The sequence below is a fragment of the Xenopus laevis genome, chromosome 7L, assembly GCF_017654675.1.
Source record: "Xenopus laevis strain J_2021 chromosome 7L, Xenopus_laevis_v10.1, whole genome shotgun sequence".
Lineage (NCBI taxonomy): Eukaryota > Metazoa > Chordata > Amphibia > Anura > Pipidae > Xenopus > Xenopus laevis.
This window is the reverse complement of record NC_054383.1, coordinates 98,388,026-98,404,247: the sequence shown is the minus strand read 5'-3', so window position 1 is coordinate 98,404,247 and position 16,222 is coordinate 98,388,026. Positions and strand designations below refer to the sequence as shown.

Here is a 16,222-nt window from a genome sequence, read left to right as displayed (position 1 = left end):
TCAGAAGGATTTATTTCTATCAGGTTTGGAATCTTTCTTAACCTGAAAGGGCTGAGGCTTAGTCTTCCAGGATTGCCTCTGAAAATTTCTGCCTGGGCGGTAAGCTTTGACATCTTTAAATGAAGGTCTGTTACCCCTGAAAGTTGTTCTTCTCTCTTTCTTATCTTGGGGTAGAAAGGCTGATTTGCCAGCCGACGTCTTAGAGATAATATTCTCCAATTTTGGACCAAAAAGAAGATCTCCTTCAAAGGGGAGGGAGCAAAGGTTATGCTTAGATGGTGTATCAGCAAACCAATGTCTGAGCCATAGGGATCTACGAGCTGCCACCACCAGACTCATATCCCTAGCTGCCAACTTGAGGATATCCATAGAAGCTTCAGCACAAAAATCATTGACTAATTGAATCTCATGAAGGGAGTTTAGAATTTCCTCTCTGCTGACCTTTTGCTGTAAGGCTTCCACAACATTATTTAACCAGATCTTATTAGCTCTAGCTAAGGAGGTAATAGCCACACAAGGTTTACAAATAGATCCTGAAACACTATAGGCTTTTTTAAGGATGGAGTCCTGCCGTCTTTCCATAGGATCCTTTAGGGAGACCCCTTCATCCACAGGCAAGGTTGTTCTTCTTGCCACCCTGGTGATTGAAGCGTCAACCTTAGGGGGTAATACCCATTGTTTAACTTGATCCTCAGGAAAAGGATACATTTTTTTCATCCTTTTAGACAGAAAAAATCTTTTATCAGGGACATCCCATTCAGATTTAATTGTGGCTTTGACAACATCATGAATATGAAAGACACTGCTTTTTTTGGAAGATTTGAACATCAGGTCTGGTTGGGAAGAAGGTTCACAAGGAACATCCAAATTAAGGGTTTTCCTCATGGCCAGAATTAAAGGCTCTATGAAAGATGTATTAAACAACTCATCATCTGAATCCACTTCCCCTTCCTCTTGTGTATCAGAGGAGACACTATCGTCAGGAATGTGAACAGCTAAATCTGCTGTAGCATATGAAGTGGATGGTTGATTGGCAGAAACTTTAGCAAGTACATTATCTGTAACTTTTTCAACCATGTCAGACATAGATTTATTAAAGGAATCCTTCATCCATGACATGAATTTATTGAATTGCTCAGAAGACTGGGAGGTATTATTTTGATCAAAACAGCTCTGACAAACTTTTTTATCTTGAAGTGCCGGCAAAGAGCAGAAAATACATTCCTTTCTACAAGACTTCTCCCTCCCACGATCATCATCTCTTCTTCTATCAGAATGCCTATGATGTGGGCTCCCACTGGCAGCGGATCTAGATCGTCTAGAACTCATGGGTCAGCTAAAACATAAGCAGAATACACCCATAAGTAAAGGTAATACATACCAAACATCCCCAGTAGGCAGATTACTTACTGCAGTTGTGGAGGCAAATAGTAGCAGGCTCAGGGCATAAACAGCCAAAACAGCGTCTGGATAACAGGCAGCAAGATGGGGAACACAGACGCTGATTTAAAAACGCTGGCGCCAAAACGCAGCGTGATGACGTCACCGGCGCGTATCCAAGCAATGCGTCCAGGAAGAGCTCTGCAACCGTCTTACTGCGCATGCGCCTGACGGCTTCGCGTCTTACTGCGGCTATGGGCAACGAAAGGCCATTATCTCCTAATGGAGATCTCTCCTAAAGACAAGGCTCCGGAGACTTTGAGGCAAACCCCCTCTGGTGCCAGTAAACGGTGATAAAAAACTTCCTTCACTTCCTTCGTCGAGGACAGGAAAGAGAATGGGGGTGAGGGGGGGAGGCATGGAATTTATTAGCTCATTTCCTGTCCTTCAGGTGTCGAGAGGGATTAACCCATTAGTGCCCACTGCCATGTGAAGTACAGGAAAACAGGGTGCGGCCAGGACATGGTCAAGACAAATGAAATATAAAACTTTTACATTATCAAGACATATTATACAAAATTTAAGTTAATCATGGTTACTTGCTCACAACTAATCAAGGAAATGTGGGTAGGGTTTTGACATCAGAGGTGGTTATTGGCCAGATTATTGTTCGGATTTCACAAGACTGAAACGTGAACATGCAGTTGTGACTAGGGCTGCCACCCAGCCAGTATTTTACCAGCCTAGCCGGTAAAACACCTGCCAAGGCTGGGGCCGGTATAAAAAATTTACCGGCAATGTAGTTGCCAGTAGAAATTTTATCAAAAGGTGGCAGTATTTTTACTACAAAATATTTAACAAAACTCCAGAGCAATGTAATATCCGCCAGCGAATGATTTTACATTGTGAGCAGTGCTAAACATTCCCAAAAAATGTCATATTAAATAACGCTTGTGAATTAAGCGGACCCGTCACCCAAAAACATTATTCAAAATCCTATTTTATCACATTAGTCAAGCAAAATTAACTTTAATTACACTATATCAATTATTTAAATCGTGTTTCCTTCAGTCTGGGAACTCATAATTAGAGCAAGCAGGCAGGAGCCATTTTGTGGACACAGTTATTAAGACAAGCCTTGCATCAACTCTGAATCTTGTTTGTGCCCCAGAATGGGAGACCTAATGTTCATCCCCATGTACTGATTACACAATTAAATAGTGAAGAGAACAGAGGGAATGTGGGGAGTGCAGTGACATCTAGGAAGTGCTGAATGTTAAGTGAAAGTAATTTTCTACCCCGGCTCTATGTCTAAGGCATAGAGGAGAGGGCAGACAATATTTGATTGACAGTTGAGATTTTTAAATGATCTTACAACAGCTATGAATGCTTTAATAAAAAATAAAAATTGGATTTCATGTTGAATTTGAAAAGGACTTTTATTATACAGGTACAGGACCTGTTATCCAGAATACTCGGGACCTGGGGTTTTCCGGATAACGGATCTTTCCGTAATTTGGATCTTCATACCTTACGTCTACTAGAAAATTATTTAAACATTAAATAAACCCAATAGGCTGGTTTTGCTTCCAAAAGGAATAATTATATCTTAGTTTGGATCAAGTACAAGGTACTGTTTTAATTTATTAGGGATGCACTGAATCCACTTTTTTGGATTCGGCCGAACCCCCGAATCCTTCACGAAGGAATACCGAACCGAATCCGAAGGTCCCCATAGGCTTTCTAAGTATTTTTTGGTCGGAGAAAAATCGTTTGATCGATGGATTAAAAATCCTTCGAATCGAACGATTCAAAGGATTTAATCGTCGAAGTCGAAGGATTTCAATTCGGCAGTCGAATATCGAGGGTTAATTAACCCTCGATATTCGACCTAAAGTAAATATGCCCCTAAGGGTATCAAGGTCCAAATAGTAAGGTACATTACAACAGATTTTATGATCTGCAGTGAGGAACAGTTAATATAAACCATTTTTTGTTATACCATATTATGCTTCACAGCCCCATCAAGGCAGTTGTCTTTGGTATTCATCTACCTACTTTGAGTCGCACGTGGTTATGCAACTTTCTGAATGCTGAAATGAAACTTTCAGGTAACTTAAAGGAAGCCTAAATATTCCTGATTAATTTTTTTGCTAAAGATGTGTTCAAATTAAATTTGCTCCAAATAAAATGTAGCAGGTTTCCAGGGGTGTGCTGGACTTATTGGCATGTGGTGTTATACAGAAAGCATTGTCTTCAATAATCATCCCCCTAGTTGGAATGTCTGGCAGTCCAGCTACAAATTAATCAATGGATAACTTACTGTGAACTACAGAGTACAAATTGGCTGCTGCTTTGTAATTTAAAGGCCATTATTGTAGGCAACACAATTCAAATGGTACAGAGTATACTTTTATTCAATTGTAATTTTCCTGACAAAAGTAACATTTGCATTGGAAATAACATGTACTGCTGGCTCCTTGGAAAGGAATTTAAAAAAAACAACACATTGAAAATTATAATAAAATATTTTAATGAATTGGCATTTCGCTTATAATTTAATGGATCTCTTTATGTTGCCCTCCAGCTACTGAACCAATATGCAACCGTTACCTGCTAAGGCTGCTGAGAGTAGAACAGTAATATTTGGCAAAGAACAAAAATGTTACCAGCTAATAACCAGAACATAAGCAACTTCCGATTTTAAGTCACATAATGGGTGCTTTAAATCTGCAAGCTGCTTTGACATTCCTGGGATATATATATGCCAATCTGTTGAATCCCATTTATTGGCCCAGTAAAAGGCTTCGCCAATTAGAAGCCAGAAAACATTCAGCTTTCATTTGCTTTCTTGATTGCAGCTTGTAACCTGGGCCTCAGTGCGGCAAGTGAGATCAAAATGGCTTCCTGGAAACATAAGGAAAATGTTACTGCTGAAATAAAATATTTAATGGGTGCAACACTGGCGCAGTTTTAAATGATTTTTTATAATTTATAGTGCGGATATAACAAGTAACACTTTAACATATTTATTCATACATGTACAGTATATACTATAATAAATGTATCATTTACATCAGTCCCTGCTCTAGTGGACATAGACAAATTTCCTTACTGGGGGACACACGCTCATCACTATCAAACCCTTTTAGGATCACTGGAGCACATAATTATTGCTATCACAGATGAAAGCAGAAGACCCATGCATTTCTTAGGGCAGGGGCACGCGGGCGATTTCCAAAGTTGCCGAAAGTTTCCACGTGAGGCATCTTCGGGCGACTGGAAATCGAATCGCCGTGAGTGCATTGGCGCAGGCGATTTTTCATTTTAGCAGGCGGAAGGCAGTTCGGGAGATTGTCGCCCCGCTGAAGAGGCGATTAGTAGCCAGGCGACAATCTCCCCGAATCTGCCAGTGTGCCCCTGCCCTTACACAGACAGATCAAAATCAGCTGATTGCAGAATACCTTCCCACTGGAAACCCCAGGATATGAATACACTTAGGGGCCTATTTATCATGCGGCGTAGAACATTGGAGAAAAACATCACAGATGATGTTGCCCATAGCAACATAGCATCAGATAATTGCTTTTGTTGTTGAACTTGTAGTTGACTAATGAAATCTAATTGCCAATTGGTAGCTATGGGCAAAATCACTGGTTATATTTTCTAGAGACGCACAGAATCCACTATTTTGGATTCGGCCGAACCCCCGAATCCTTTGTGAAAGATTCGGCTGAATACCAAACCCTAATTTGCATATGCAAATTAGGGGTGGGAAGGGAAAACATTTTTTACTTCCTTGTTTTGTGACAAAAAAAATCACGTGATTTCCCTCCCTGCCCCTAATTTGCATATGCAAAATTCGGTTCGGCCGGGCAGAAGGATTCGGCCGAATCCAGCTGAGAAAGGCCGAATCCTGGACCGAATCCTGGATTCGGTGCATCCCTAATGTTTTATGCTATGTTTTAAAACACATGATAAATAGGTCCCTAAGGGTAATGGCACATATGAACATGTGCAGCATTCTGTTGACAAAGGGATTTATTGCTCTGAAGGAAAGGGAAAAACTACTAAAATTCCCAGTCGCCATTCAAATCCAATAGGAAACAACGCAACGGAGTCTTATCCTGCTTAGTGACATGCAAATATCACGGCTGTCCTGCCTTGGTACAACTGGTATGTTTGCCAGAGCCGGGCCAAACTGGCCAGGCGTCCTAGGCAACCTAGTCAGCCACGGCACCGGCTGAGTGTGCTCTTAATTACGTATGCGTGAAACTGCGCTCGAGCGAGCGTGAAACGGTGTGCACCCATGCGCAGAAGTGCAAAAAATACCAGCCAGATACGGGGAGAGACGGGATCGGACAATGGGTCGGCAACAGAGCAGGTACGTGCCTGGCGCCCCCCCAGCTTTGCGCCCTAGGCACGTCCCTACTCTGCCTATCCCTAGTTCTGGCCCTGGTGTTTGCTTCAGAAATATTTTATATAAACAGGCTGATGTTTAGCCAGAGGCATCCATTCAAAGCTAAAAAGGGAGAAAGGGCTCAGGATACACAGCAGATAACAGATAAGCCTTGTAGTAAACAATGGGATCCTTCAGAACTTATATGTTATCTACTGTGTATCCTGTGTTTCAATTGCTGCCCACATGGCTACACAGCAGCTTGTTTCTTTTAACTAAAGTTGTGTTTCTGAAGCAAACACACCAGTTTTAGCAGTTCAGGACAACAGTACATGGGATTTAAATACACTAGATATACATTTTGTTAGACTTTTAGGTGTATTTCTTTAAAGGGGTTGTTCACCGTTAAATTAACTTTTAGTATAATGTAGAGTGATCTTCTCAGATAATGTGCAATTGCTTTTCATTTTTAATTATTTGTGTTTTTTGAGTTAATGTTTTATTCAGAAGCTCTCCAGACTGCAATTTCAGCAATCTGGTTCCTAGGGCCCAAATTACCCTAGCAACCAAGCACTGATTTGATTGATTGATAAGAGACTACAATATGAATAGTAGAGGCCTGAATAGAAACAGGAGTAATAAAAAGTAGCAATAACAATACATTTGTAGCCTTACAGAGCATTTGTTTTTAGACGTGGCCCCCATTTGAAAGCTGGAAAGAGTCGGAAGAAGAAGGCAAATAATAATTTAAAAACCATAAAAAAAAGTTGCTAGAATTGGCCATTCTATAACATACTCAAAGTTAACTTCAAGCACCCCTTTAAGTTAAAAAAGCCCTGTTGTATTTGGCTATGGGCTTGACTGAGCACAATAACCCAGATAGATAGATAAATGTACAAAGAGAAAAAGTAACCTTAGTCTCAATTACCTCTGTCCTGATTGTACGGCTTCCTTGGTCTGGACATGTGTTTAGATAGTGGTTAAAAAGGATGCTGGGCTCTGCAATGTCCAAGTTCTGGTCACTCTCCACACTTGCTTCCAAGCCTTTAAGACCCCCAAAGATAATCACTGCATGTCTAATGATAAAAAAAAAAGAAAAAGCATGTTCATTGCATTACTTTGCATTGAAGTAAAGGAATTTTTGATGTGGTAATGTATGTAAAAGTAGATTGTAATTTAGCACACAAGGAGTTCCCATTAAAGTCAAACAATGACAGTAGAATGGGTCACACAGTGACTTTCAATGTGGCATACTGATAAGATGCCACATTTACAATGAGACTTCCATACAGCAGAACCATAACTGGGGGTGGTGCAGTGCAAAGGGGGTTCTGAATTGAGGGGTCTGCTGTGTGAAACAGTGACTTTGAAATTGAGCTTTAGAGAGCTCATGCATGAGTTGAGGATAGGGTTGCCACCTGGCCAGTATTTTACCGGCCTGGCCAGTAAAAATTATGCTTGATGCCAATGTTATTAATAGGAAAAACTAGCAAGAATATAGGAAGGCCGGTATTTTTTTTCCAGAAAAGGTGGCAACCCTAGTTGAGGATTAACTTTGTCCGGGCCTTATAAAGAAAAGAACCAAATGGCTTAGTATGAGCAAATGTTAAATACACAGCAAGCTGCTTTCTTTTCTTAAACAAGTTTTATCTTGGCCAGTACAGATGAAGCTACTCTTTCTACAACATGAAGCCACTCCTGAGTCCATGAAGAACCAGTTCACACCTTTGGTGCAATGGTTACTATGAATCTGCAATCTCATTAATGTACTACCCAGTCTCCAGCATTCAACGTAAATGTTGATTTCTTTGCAAAAGTACCAGGTAAAACTTCATAAGCTTTCTATCAGGAAAGTGAATACTTTTTTTCTTCATGAATGTAGTCTGATTGTCTGAAAAGATTTGGGACTGGCAAGAGCACCTAAGGAATCAGTCATACCAATGTATTATTTGATGTTTATGACAAACATTTTGATATACAAGTATCTCTGACTCTATCCAGCTCAGATTTCCAGACATAAGTATTTGATCAAAAATAGTGCATACATTATAGAGCAATGGGTTACCTAAAATCTGGCAGACTCACTGTTTCCACATTACTTCCATGTTCTGAGGTTCCCATTGTCAAATCATAGCCATCTTTAAAGGGGCACTCAGTAAAAACAGCACCTGTAAAACAAGGACTTTAAATGATCCTATATGACAAGCTTGACACACTCAAATAATATGCATTTGTTTGATATTTACTTACTGAGGCAAGATGCCAGTCTGACTCTGTACCCCCAGTACAGGCCACCTTCAGTCCTTGGGTGTTGGGGTGAGACCACAATTCCTTTCTGTACTCTTTGCTCTAGGATAAAGAAAATGCAGTAGAAAATGTTTTTTGGTTTTTTTTGGGGGGCGGGGGGGAAAATAAAACACAGGGAGCCAAAAACACTCTCAATATGTATAATCAGTTTGTTGACTTACCCACATTTTCTTGTTGTAAATGCACAGTAACTCTGACACCAGCCTGCAGCTGTTTATCTATCTGTACCTCCTAAGAAGAAAACAAAGTTGCAGAGCTATGACTAATACAGACAAATGGCACCTGATATCAGTTTAGAAACAGAAGTCAGTAACTAGTAAAGACTGTATCCTTTCAGGTGTGGCAATCATCCTCAAATATCAGCAGATCTTACATAGGATGCTGGGATCTGAAGTGGAGTAAAATGTTCCTTCTCTTACTATAAGAAGCTTTTAAGCAATAATTATGCACTAAATCTTTGCAACAATGGGACAGATATTGGACTATTGTCTTTACTAGCGGATATGTATACACAAGGTAAAAGCAACTGAACTGCATAGTTTATTTCAATGTTTCCATCCAAGAGATCAATTCTAAAAAGTATCATCTCCAGCAGAACAAAACCTCTTGCAAAGCTCCTAGCTAAAATGTTGGTCAACATTTCACCATAATGCAATGCAGAATCAATCCTAGGCAGTAGGCCTCAAACATACAATAATATGGTACCTTTCGCATGCCGCAGTTTACAAATGACCCTTTACTTGACTTGGTGGGGCGATCCAACACAACTCCCTCCCGATACTCAGATTCTTCATCCATTCTCACGTGGTGAGGGCTGTCAAGAGGATTCAAAAGCCCTGAAAGAACAGCAAGATAAAATGTTAGCTCCAGCCTCAACAAGCATACAGAATGTCCTTAATGATTTCACTTGCATTTCATACATACCAGCAAATTGCAGGTCAGGGTGCTTTGGAAAAAACGATTTTCTCAGATACCTATGATAAAGAGCGTGACATTTGGAACATATAATGTACTTAAAGCCATACTTCAGGAGGAGAGAAAGTGGAATAGTGATAAAGAAAGAATGAGATAGAGAAATCTAAGACAAAATAATAGATATGTCAGCATTAAAAGCTGTACACACACACACACCTTTCAACCTAACATGGTCCCAGTCAAGCAGGTGTTCTTTCGGTTAGCTTGACAACTGGAATCTAGGTACCGCTGTTGTACTACAGCTTTTCTAGTTCTCTGGCAAAACTGCTGTAAATGCAAATGAATCCGGTTTCTAGGGAAAATGGCTTTACACTTGGCTTTCCAAAAAGGGCTGAAAGAACAGCCCAGAAGAAAACCACAGCTTGGTCTGTCCAGTATAATATTTTCTTTGCAATATTAGTTTTAAGAATAAGTCACCAAACCTTTTAGTACCTTGAAACAAGGGGCCAAGCAGTTAAATTCTCAAGAGACTTTTGGGGTTCTGTAATAAAATGTGCAAAAGATGCAGGTGCTACTCACCTATAGTAACCAATGACTATGTAGCTTTTATTTGCCATATATGGGTTGCTGTACCTGGACAGGCTTAGTGCCTTTAGTTACATACTGGGTTTGTGCCAACTAAAACATAGAAGAAAACCTGAACCTTCAGATTTTTACCATTTGATTTACACACCAAACCGAACACTGAAAAGCAAAATTATTTTTATTGCAACACAAAAGTAAGTTAAATAGAAAATTAGCAAACCTGTTAATGAATAAGTATTCAATTTGAGTCAATACCAGGTAGAACAAGCACTGCCTGCAAATACAGTCTCAAGGAAGAAGTACATACCACCCTTGCACACAGTTGCTTAGGTTAATCAGATGACATCTATACACCTGAATTTTAAAATAGTATCACAGACTCTCAGCTGGACTAATTATGGCTCTGATTGTGAAAACTTCTGTTTTGCTTTGACAGGGCACTTTTTCAGCAAAGGTTTCTTTTTGGCTCTTGCAGTGGTTGAGTCACTCCTAAAGAACTCCATGTTGTTGGGCTCATTTTCATCTGCAGGGTCCAGGCTTCTTGTTAAAAGCGATGAAAATAGATGGTGTAATATAAATGTGGAAATATCACTGAAGAACCGATTTTATTCTGCTATGCAGCTAAATCTTGTAAAAAGACCATCTTTCAGCAGAAAAATGTGGCAAACGCAAGGCCAAAAAGACAACTGAATGGCTCAAGAACAAAATGTCCTGCAAAAGCCCAGTCAAAGCTCTGGTCCCAATCAATCTGAAAATCTGTGGCACTGTTCAAAAATATTTAGGTGAAGAAGTGTCACTCGACTAACCTGAACAACATGGAAAGAATATGCCTGGACAAATGGGGGGTCAACCAACAAATGTCTGTATTTTTGTTGAAAGGGATTCTGTCATGATCTTTATGGTTTATTTTTTATTTCTAAATGACACTGTTTACATTGCAAATAATTTACTCTACTATTTAAAATTTTATTCTTGAACCAACTTTTTTAGCTGTTGTGGAGGCAGCCATCTCAGTGCATTGTCCCGGATTCTGAGCTTTGAGAAGGAGCCAGCACTTCAGGATGGAATTGGTTTGAGCTATTGGTACTCCCCTTCCCATTGTATTATACCACAACATGGGTCATGTTTGCAGCAGGCCTGGACTGGCAATCTGTAGGTTCTGGCAAATGCCAGAGGGGCTGCTATAAGGTCCCATTGAAAATCAGTATTTAGCGGCCTGGTGGGGGCTGTTTGGGCCTCTGTGTACCTGAAATGCCAGGGCCTATTTTTATTCTCAGTCCGGACCTGGTTTGCAGTGCTAACCAGATAGCAGCTATCCAAGCTTATCAGAACACAAGTCATCTGACCTGAGGGCTCCTGGGAAACTGACAACATGCCAAATTTCAAAATTAAATGTAAAATAATCTGTTTGCCCCTTTAAAAAAAGGATTTCAGTGCGAAATTCTGTTGGTGCAGAAATGAAAACATGTTTCCTCACAACAGTCTCCCTTTAAATGAATTTTGTGTCATAGTGAAAAATGTGGTGCCTTTAAAGTGTTAAGGTTGCAAATCAGCTCGTAAAACTCCCAAATGAATCCATTTTCATTTTATACATTTTAACACCACAAAAAGATCCAAATACATATGCAAAGCACAGCAAGAAAAAAAGCATAATTTTTCGTAAGCAGAGCAGACCTCTCCCTCTGTTAAGTGCTCAGGTGCATGCTTTTTAAAGTTGCATGCTTCTAATTTTCTGTAAATCATGTTCTCTGTGTAGGTTGTTTATTTTCTCAAACACATTGATATACCCCATTCAAGTGTGTGTGTGTGAATTTAGAGGAATAAACTTACTGAGGGCACTCCAAATACTGCAAGATACGTGCCAGTTGTACACAGGCTTGTCCTTTCTTCCCAACACCTTCAAAATCCCCTTCCACACTTCTGCAATGAGTACAGCAATGAGAACTACACACAGACATAAACATGTTAGTGAGAGCTTTACAATACTAAGAAACATACTTTGAACCCTCTCCTGTTTCGTCAAATATAACAATCTCATCAATACAGAAGATGGCACAAGCGCGAGCAATCTGCCCAGCCAGGTAGGTGCGCAGCTCTGGGGACTGAGCGTTATCCATTATAGAGCCTGGTAGAGCCACGCTTACAGTGTATTGCCGTCCTGGTAGAGAAAACATACAATGTCTTTTAATTGCATCAGTTCAAGTCTTACATTTCACAGACAAATTAGCCTTTACATTTACAAAAATGTGCCAGCATTCCTGAATTTTAAATTGAATTAGCAACTGTGCTTTACCAGCTCATTATACTACAGATGGTAGTTCCTGTACATTTATTTTCCCTTACACATAGGGATGCACCAAATCGAGGATTTCGTTTGGGATTTGGCCAGGATTCTGCCTTTTTCAGCAGCATTCGGCCGAATCCTTCCTCGAAAATAATGGATTCGGTGCAACCCTACTTACACATGGCCATCTCAAGCGCTGACTGGTTCTGTGGCTAGCAACCCTGTGTGTGGACATTATTACTTCAGACCTACTGTCTCCAGTGAAATGCACTTTTCCTTTAGACACTAAAACCAAGATAGCCTTAATTGTGCAGATGACTACATTTGCAACATTACAGTAAAATTCAGTAACCAGTCAGGAATAAACTTTGATCTCTTTAGTGCAGTTATAATTTACTGGTTACTAGCCTGATTCAAATTTGTTGTTGGGTCATCTATTTGGAACCAAATTATTCCACATCAAGTCACATAGAATTATTATATTCTATATAATATATTTTTATACTGGTCTCTGTAAAATATTAAGTTGTACAAAGTCCTTCATATTAGAGAAAAAATAAACTGCATTTTTGCAAACCTTTTGGCGATTTTCCCTCTTTCTCCATCATTTTTTTCTCATGTTCTATCTGCTGCTGTTGTTGTTGCTGGCTCCTTTCCAATTGTTTTAAAAGTTTCTCCTCCCTCCATTTTTTTTGTTCTTCTTTTCCTAAGAGTAAAGGATTTAGAATTAGATTGTAAACTCTGAGTGTTTCCATGCTAATGTGGCTGACACAAAAGCCAGGTAATACTCACTGTTTAAATGCCTTACATAAGGTGTGATGTAAATAGAAAATAAAAGTGCCTATGTGAGTATTAAGATTTATGTAAATTTTTTTTATCTACACATTAAAGGAAAAGGAAAGTCTAAAAATGATGTATTTTGTATACTAAACATAAACATGAACTTACTGCACCACAAGCCTAATCAAACAAATGATTTATGCTTTCAAAGTTGGCCACAGAGGGCTGTCATCTTGTAACTTTGTTAAACATCTTTGCCTGACCCTGCACATGCTCATTGTGGTCTGGGCTGCTTAGGGATCGTCATAAACAAAGCTGCTTGAGTTCTGCATGGCTGGTAAGTAAGGCGAGGGCTCCCCCTGCTGTTCATAAGTATGATTGTTTCCCTGCTCAGCAGTTAGGGACCATCTGACAATTCCTATCCACAGCAGTAAATGAAGGGAGAATTTCACTGCATACAGTCAGGTTTCTTATAAAAACGGTACACATTTTTTAATTAAAGTATATTGGAGATAGGTTTCTTTTTCATTAAAGAAAGTAAAAATGGGATTTTATTTTATTTGCCTTTCCTTGTCCTTTAAACACACATTGAATATGTCCACAACTTTTCCAGCACTTAAATGAATCGCAAACATTGCATATTCGATACCTGATTCAAGTGTAATCCACCTAAAAGAAATACAAGCAGGCCACCAACAGGATGATATTAGCTGTACTACAGGCCATTGGCTTGTCTGCTATCTGAGGATCTGCAATATAACTACAGTGCTAGCTGTAGTGTAATTAGTCAGGAGATAAACATATTTTAAGTAAAAACAAACTGGTATATTACAATATATAAGTCCTCATGGAAATCATTTACAGAGCAATCAATGAACTCAGATATTAGGTGATTAAGTATTATTACATATTAAACTTTAAGATGGCCATATGTGATTTGACTAGATTAGTTCAAGGAGGCATGTTGACACACCATTGAGCAATCATATCAGATTGCAGATGATCTGACATTTTTTCTCTTAACTTCTTGCAGTTCTGATTGTTTGGGCTGTCAGCATGAATGCCACCTGTATGGTAGCTGGCTGATCATGTTGGTGAATAGTTGCATGGTGAAGAAAACTGGACAGAGTATGACCAACGTCAAAGATCATACCCCATAGTAAAGAAATGCAACTTTTTCTTTTGTTTGTGGGGATAAACATGCAGATGCCTAGAAGCAAAACAATTATTTATAAGAAAAGATGAACCCTTTTATCTCTGGTACACCATACTTTACATATATTTTACATATTACCCCCCTAATTATTAACTGGGACCTATCACCCTAGCCAAAGGCATAAAAGAAGGGCAAGAAAATATATGATTCACAGCAGGGAGCTTTAAACGAGTTTAGAACTTGTATTGATGAATATGGGTTTCATGTTTAATGTGAAAAATACTTTTATTATACAACTTTTTATGTCTGGGTCTAGATGAACACATTCAATACATTTAAAACAATTTGTTAGCCATGAGTATGTGGTCCGTTTAAATTGGCGATAGTTCATCATATATATTCAAACTTGAAAAGTTATTATGTTACAACACCATATAATTGGGCTAACCAAAAGACAAACCCCTCTTTCCAAATTTTGGCTCATTGATGGGACACATAGCACCTCCCTGGAGAATAAAGCAGTATACAGTCACAACAAAACGAATACGATTATACAAGTCCATTAATTTTTCTTCTTAAAATTGTTTTTTTACCCCACAGACACACCGCCCACAGCAAACCCGCTTCTTTATTTTAACAGGTCAGATCAATGTGCATTTCACAATGACACCATACAAACATTCATCTGAAACCTGTTATTTATCTGCTATTAAATTAAAAACAAAACAGATGAGACAAAATGTTTTAATGAATTATTCAAAACATTAGGGTAAAAGAACAGTGAAATAGGCTGCGGAGGGGATGGGGTGTACCACAGAAAAAAATGTTTTTGTATTTGTGGCTTACAAAACAAACTTCTTAAACTGTTAATAAAATTGCAGAATCCCTTACGTTTTTGCTTCTCCTTTCTCCAGTCAATTTTCTTCTCAGAAGCCTAAAGAACAAACATAATAAAAAAGACTTTATAATTAATGCCGAATAAAGGGTGTGAACAATCTTTAAGACACTATGCAACACATGTGCATCACGTTGAGTGACTAGAGGCTGCAGCTTACCTGTACAAACTTTTCATCTAATATGGAAATGTGTTGAAAGTGAATGGTCATACAATATGTGTGGGCATGCAAAGTTGTGTGGGCATGCAAAGTTGTGTGGGCATGCAAAGTTGTGTGGGCTCCACAATGTTTCTGTGCATATTGGTGTTGTAACTTGTTTGCATTTATGCAACTGTATCTAAGAACACTGTAATGTATATACTGCCTTTTACATAAACCAGGGGCTTTAAGGAGGGAACGCTTGTACCTTTTTAACCTTGTTTACTTTCCTGTTCTTTTGCATGGCAGTGGGCACCAATAGCCTGTGCCCACTGCCATGCTTCAGTCTAGGAAAAGAAAATCTTGGTAAGTATATGATTTTCATTTTTTCTGTTCCTTCAGAGTGGGCACAGGCTATTGGTGCCCACTGCCATGCTAAAGTCAAAGAAAAGGAAATTAGATTTATGATTTTAATTTGTCTGAATTGCTGATTATTCTCTATGTAAATTGCAAACTTTAAACAGGCCAGATATCATATCATACAAAGATGTCGGTGACACTGACAACAAGACCAGACTGGCAATCTGTGATCTCTGGCAAATGCCAGAGGGGCTGTAAGCTGCTATAGACAGTCACTGGGGAGTGGGCTGGTGGGGGACTGGTTGGGCCACTGTGTAATTGAAATGCCAGGGCCTATTTTGACTCCCAGTCCAGACCTGCTGGCAAGAAGTTGAAAAACACATACAAAATAATAAAAAAAAAAAGCCATCACAACTGCACGGCCAACAAATCTCCAGTTGGCTGGCTAACCATGTTTTCACTGACAGAGAGGGGTTCAGAATATCATCAGAATCAGACAAGTTAATGCCACGTGATGTATAGACTAACTACACATTATTACTAGAATTATAATTAAATGGCAACACAACTCAACCCTCCACTGGTAACAACGTCCCACAAAAAATAGTGTCCGCCGCCTTTTTCCTGCTTTCTCACTCCCAATGCCGCTCACCTGGTCCAGCTTCTGTCTTTTCTCCGCCATGTTTGCACCCATGTGGTATAAACAAAACTTTCGTTTCGATTGGCTTTCCTATGCAACTCAAGCCATTGGTCGGATTAAAAGCCCCGCCCATCTCCCTGAAATAACTTTATTGACATGAGACTGTGGTTTAAAAGACAGTGCAAGAGTGGGAGTGGAACACGTTAGTGTCTCAGACAAAACACTTGACAGAGGCCGGATTCTATTAGAAGTATTAGTATGCCCCGATTGCTAGACTTCAATTGTAAATCAGAGACCGGTCTCACGTAATCACGTGATGAAAGAGGCAAATGGCTGATGTAGCGGCGGCCATATTTTGTTCTGGAAGGGTGTTGGGAAAACA

At 39.4% G+C, this 16,222-nt stretch overlaps 2 protein-coding genes across 3 annotated transcripts; both read right to left on the bottom strand.

Annotated features, from left to right (window-relative positions):
* On the bottom strand, positions 1 to 1,584 carry LOC121395478 (lamina-associated polypeptide 2-like). Its single transcript, XM_041569050.1, has 2 exons — positions 1,411 to 1,584; positions 1 to 1,336 (listed from the first exon to the last, which is right to left on the bottom strand). Exon 2 carries the CDS (start codon positions 1,327 to 1,329, stop codon positions 1 to 3), a length of 1,329 nt encoding a protein of 442 aa, XP_041424984.1. The 5' UTR covers positions 1,330 to 1,336; positions 1,411 to 1,584.
* A 2,190-nt stretch (positions 1,585 to 3,774) lies between these two features.
* Positions 3,775 to 15,897, bottom strand: spout1.L (SPOUT domain containing methyltransferase 1 L homeolog). 2 transcript variants are annotated; one of them, XM_041568466.1, is made up of 12 exons: positions 15,775 to 15,897; positions 14,698 to 14,740; positions 12,448 to 12,576; positions 11,585 to 11,744; positions 11,417 to 11,506; positions 9,011 to 9,060; positions 8,792 to 8,922; positions 8,248 to 8,317; positions 8,030 to 8,128; positions 7,845 to 7,947; positions 6,708 to 6,855; positions 3,775 to 4,287 (listed from the first exon to the last, which is right to left on the bottom strand). In XM_041568466.1, the coding sequence occupies exons 1-12, from the start codon at positions 15,892 to 15,894 to the stop codon at positions 4,213 to 4,215; spliced, it is 1,218 nt and encodes a 405-aa protein (XP_041424400.1). In that variant the 5' UTR covers positions 15,895 to 15,897; the 3' UTR covers positions 3,775 to 4,212.
* Between the last annotated feature and the right edge of the window lie 325 nt (positions 15,898 to 16,222).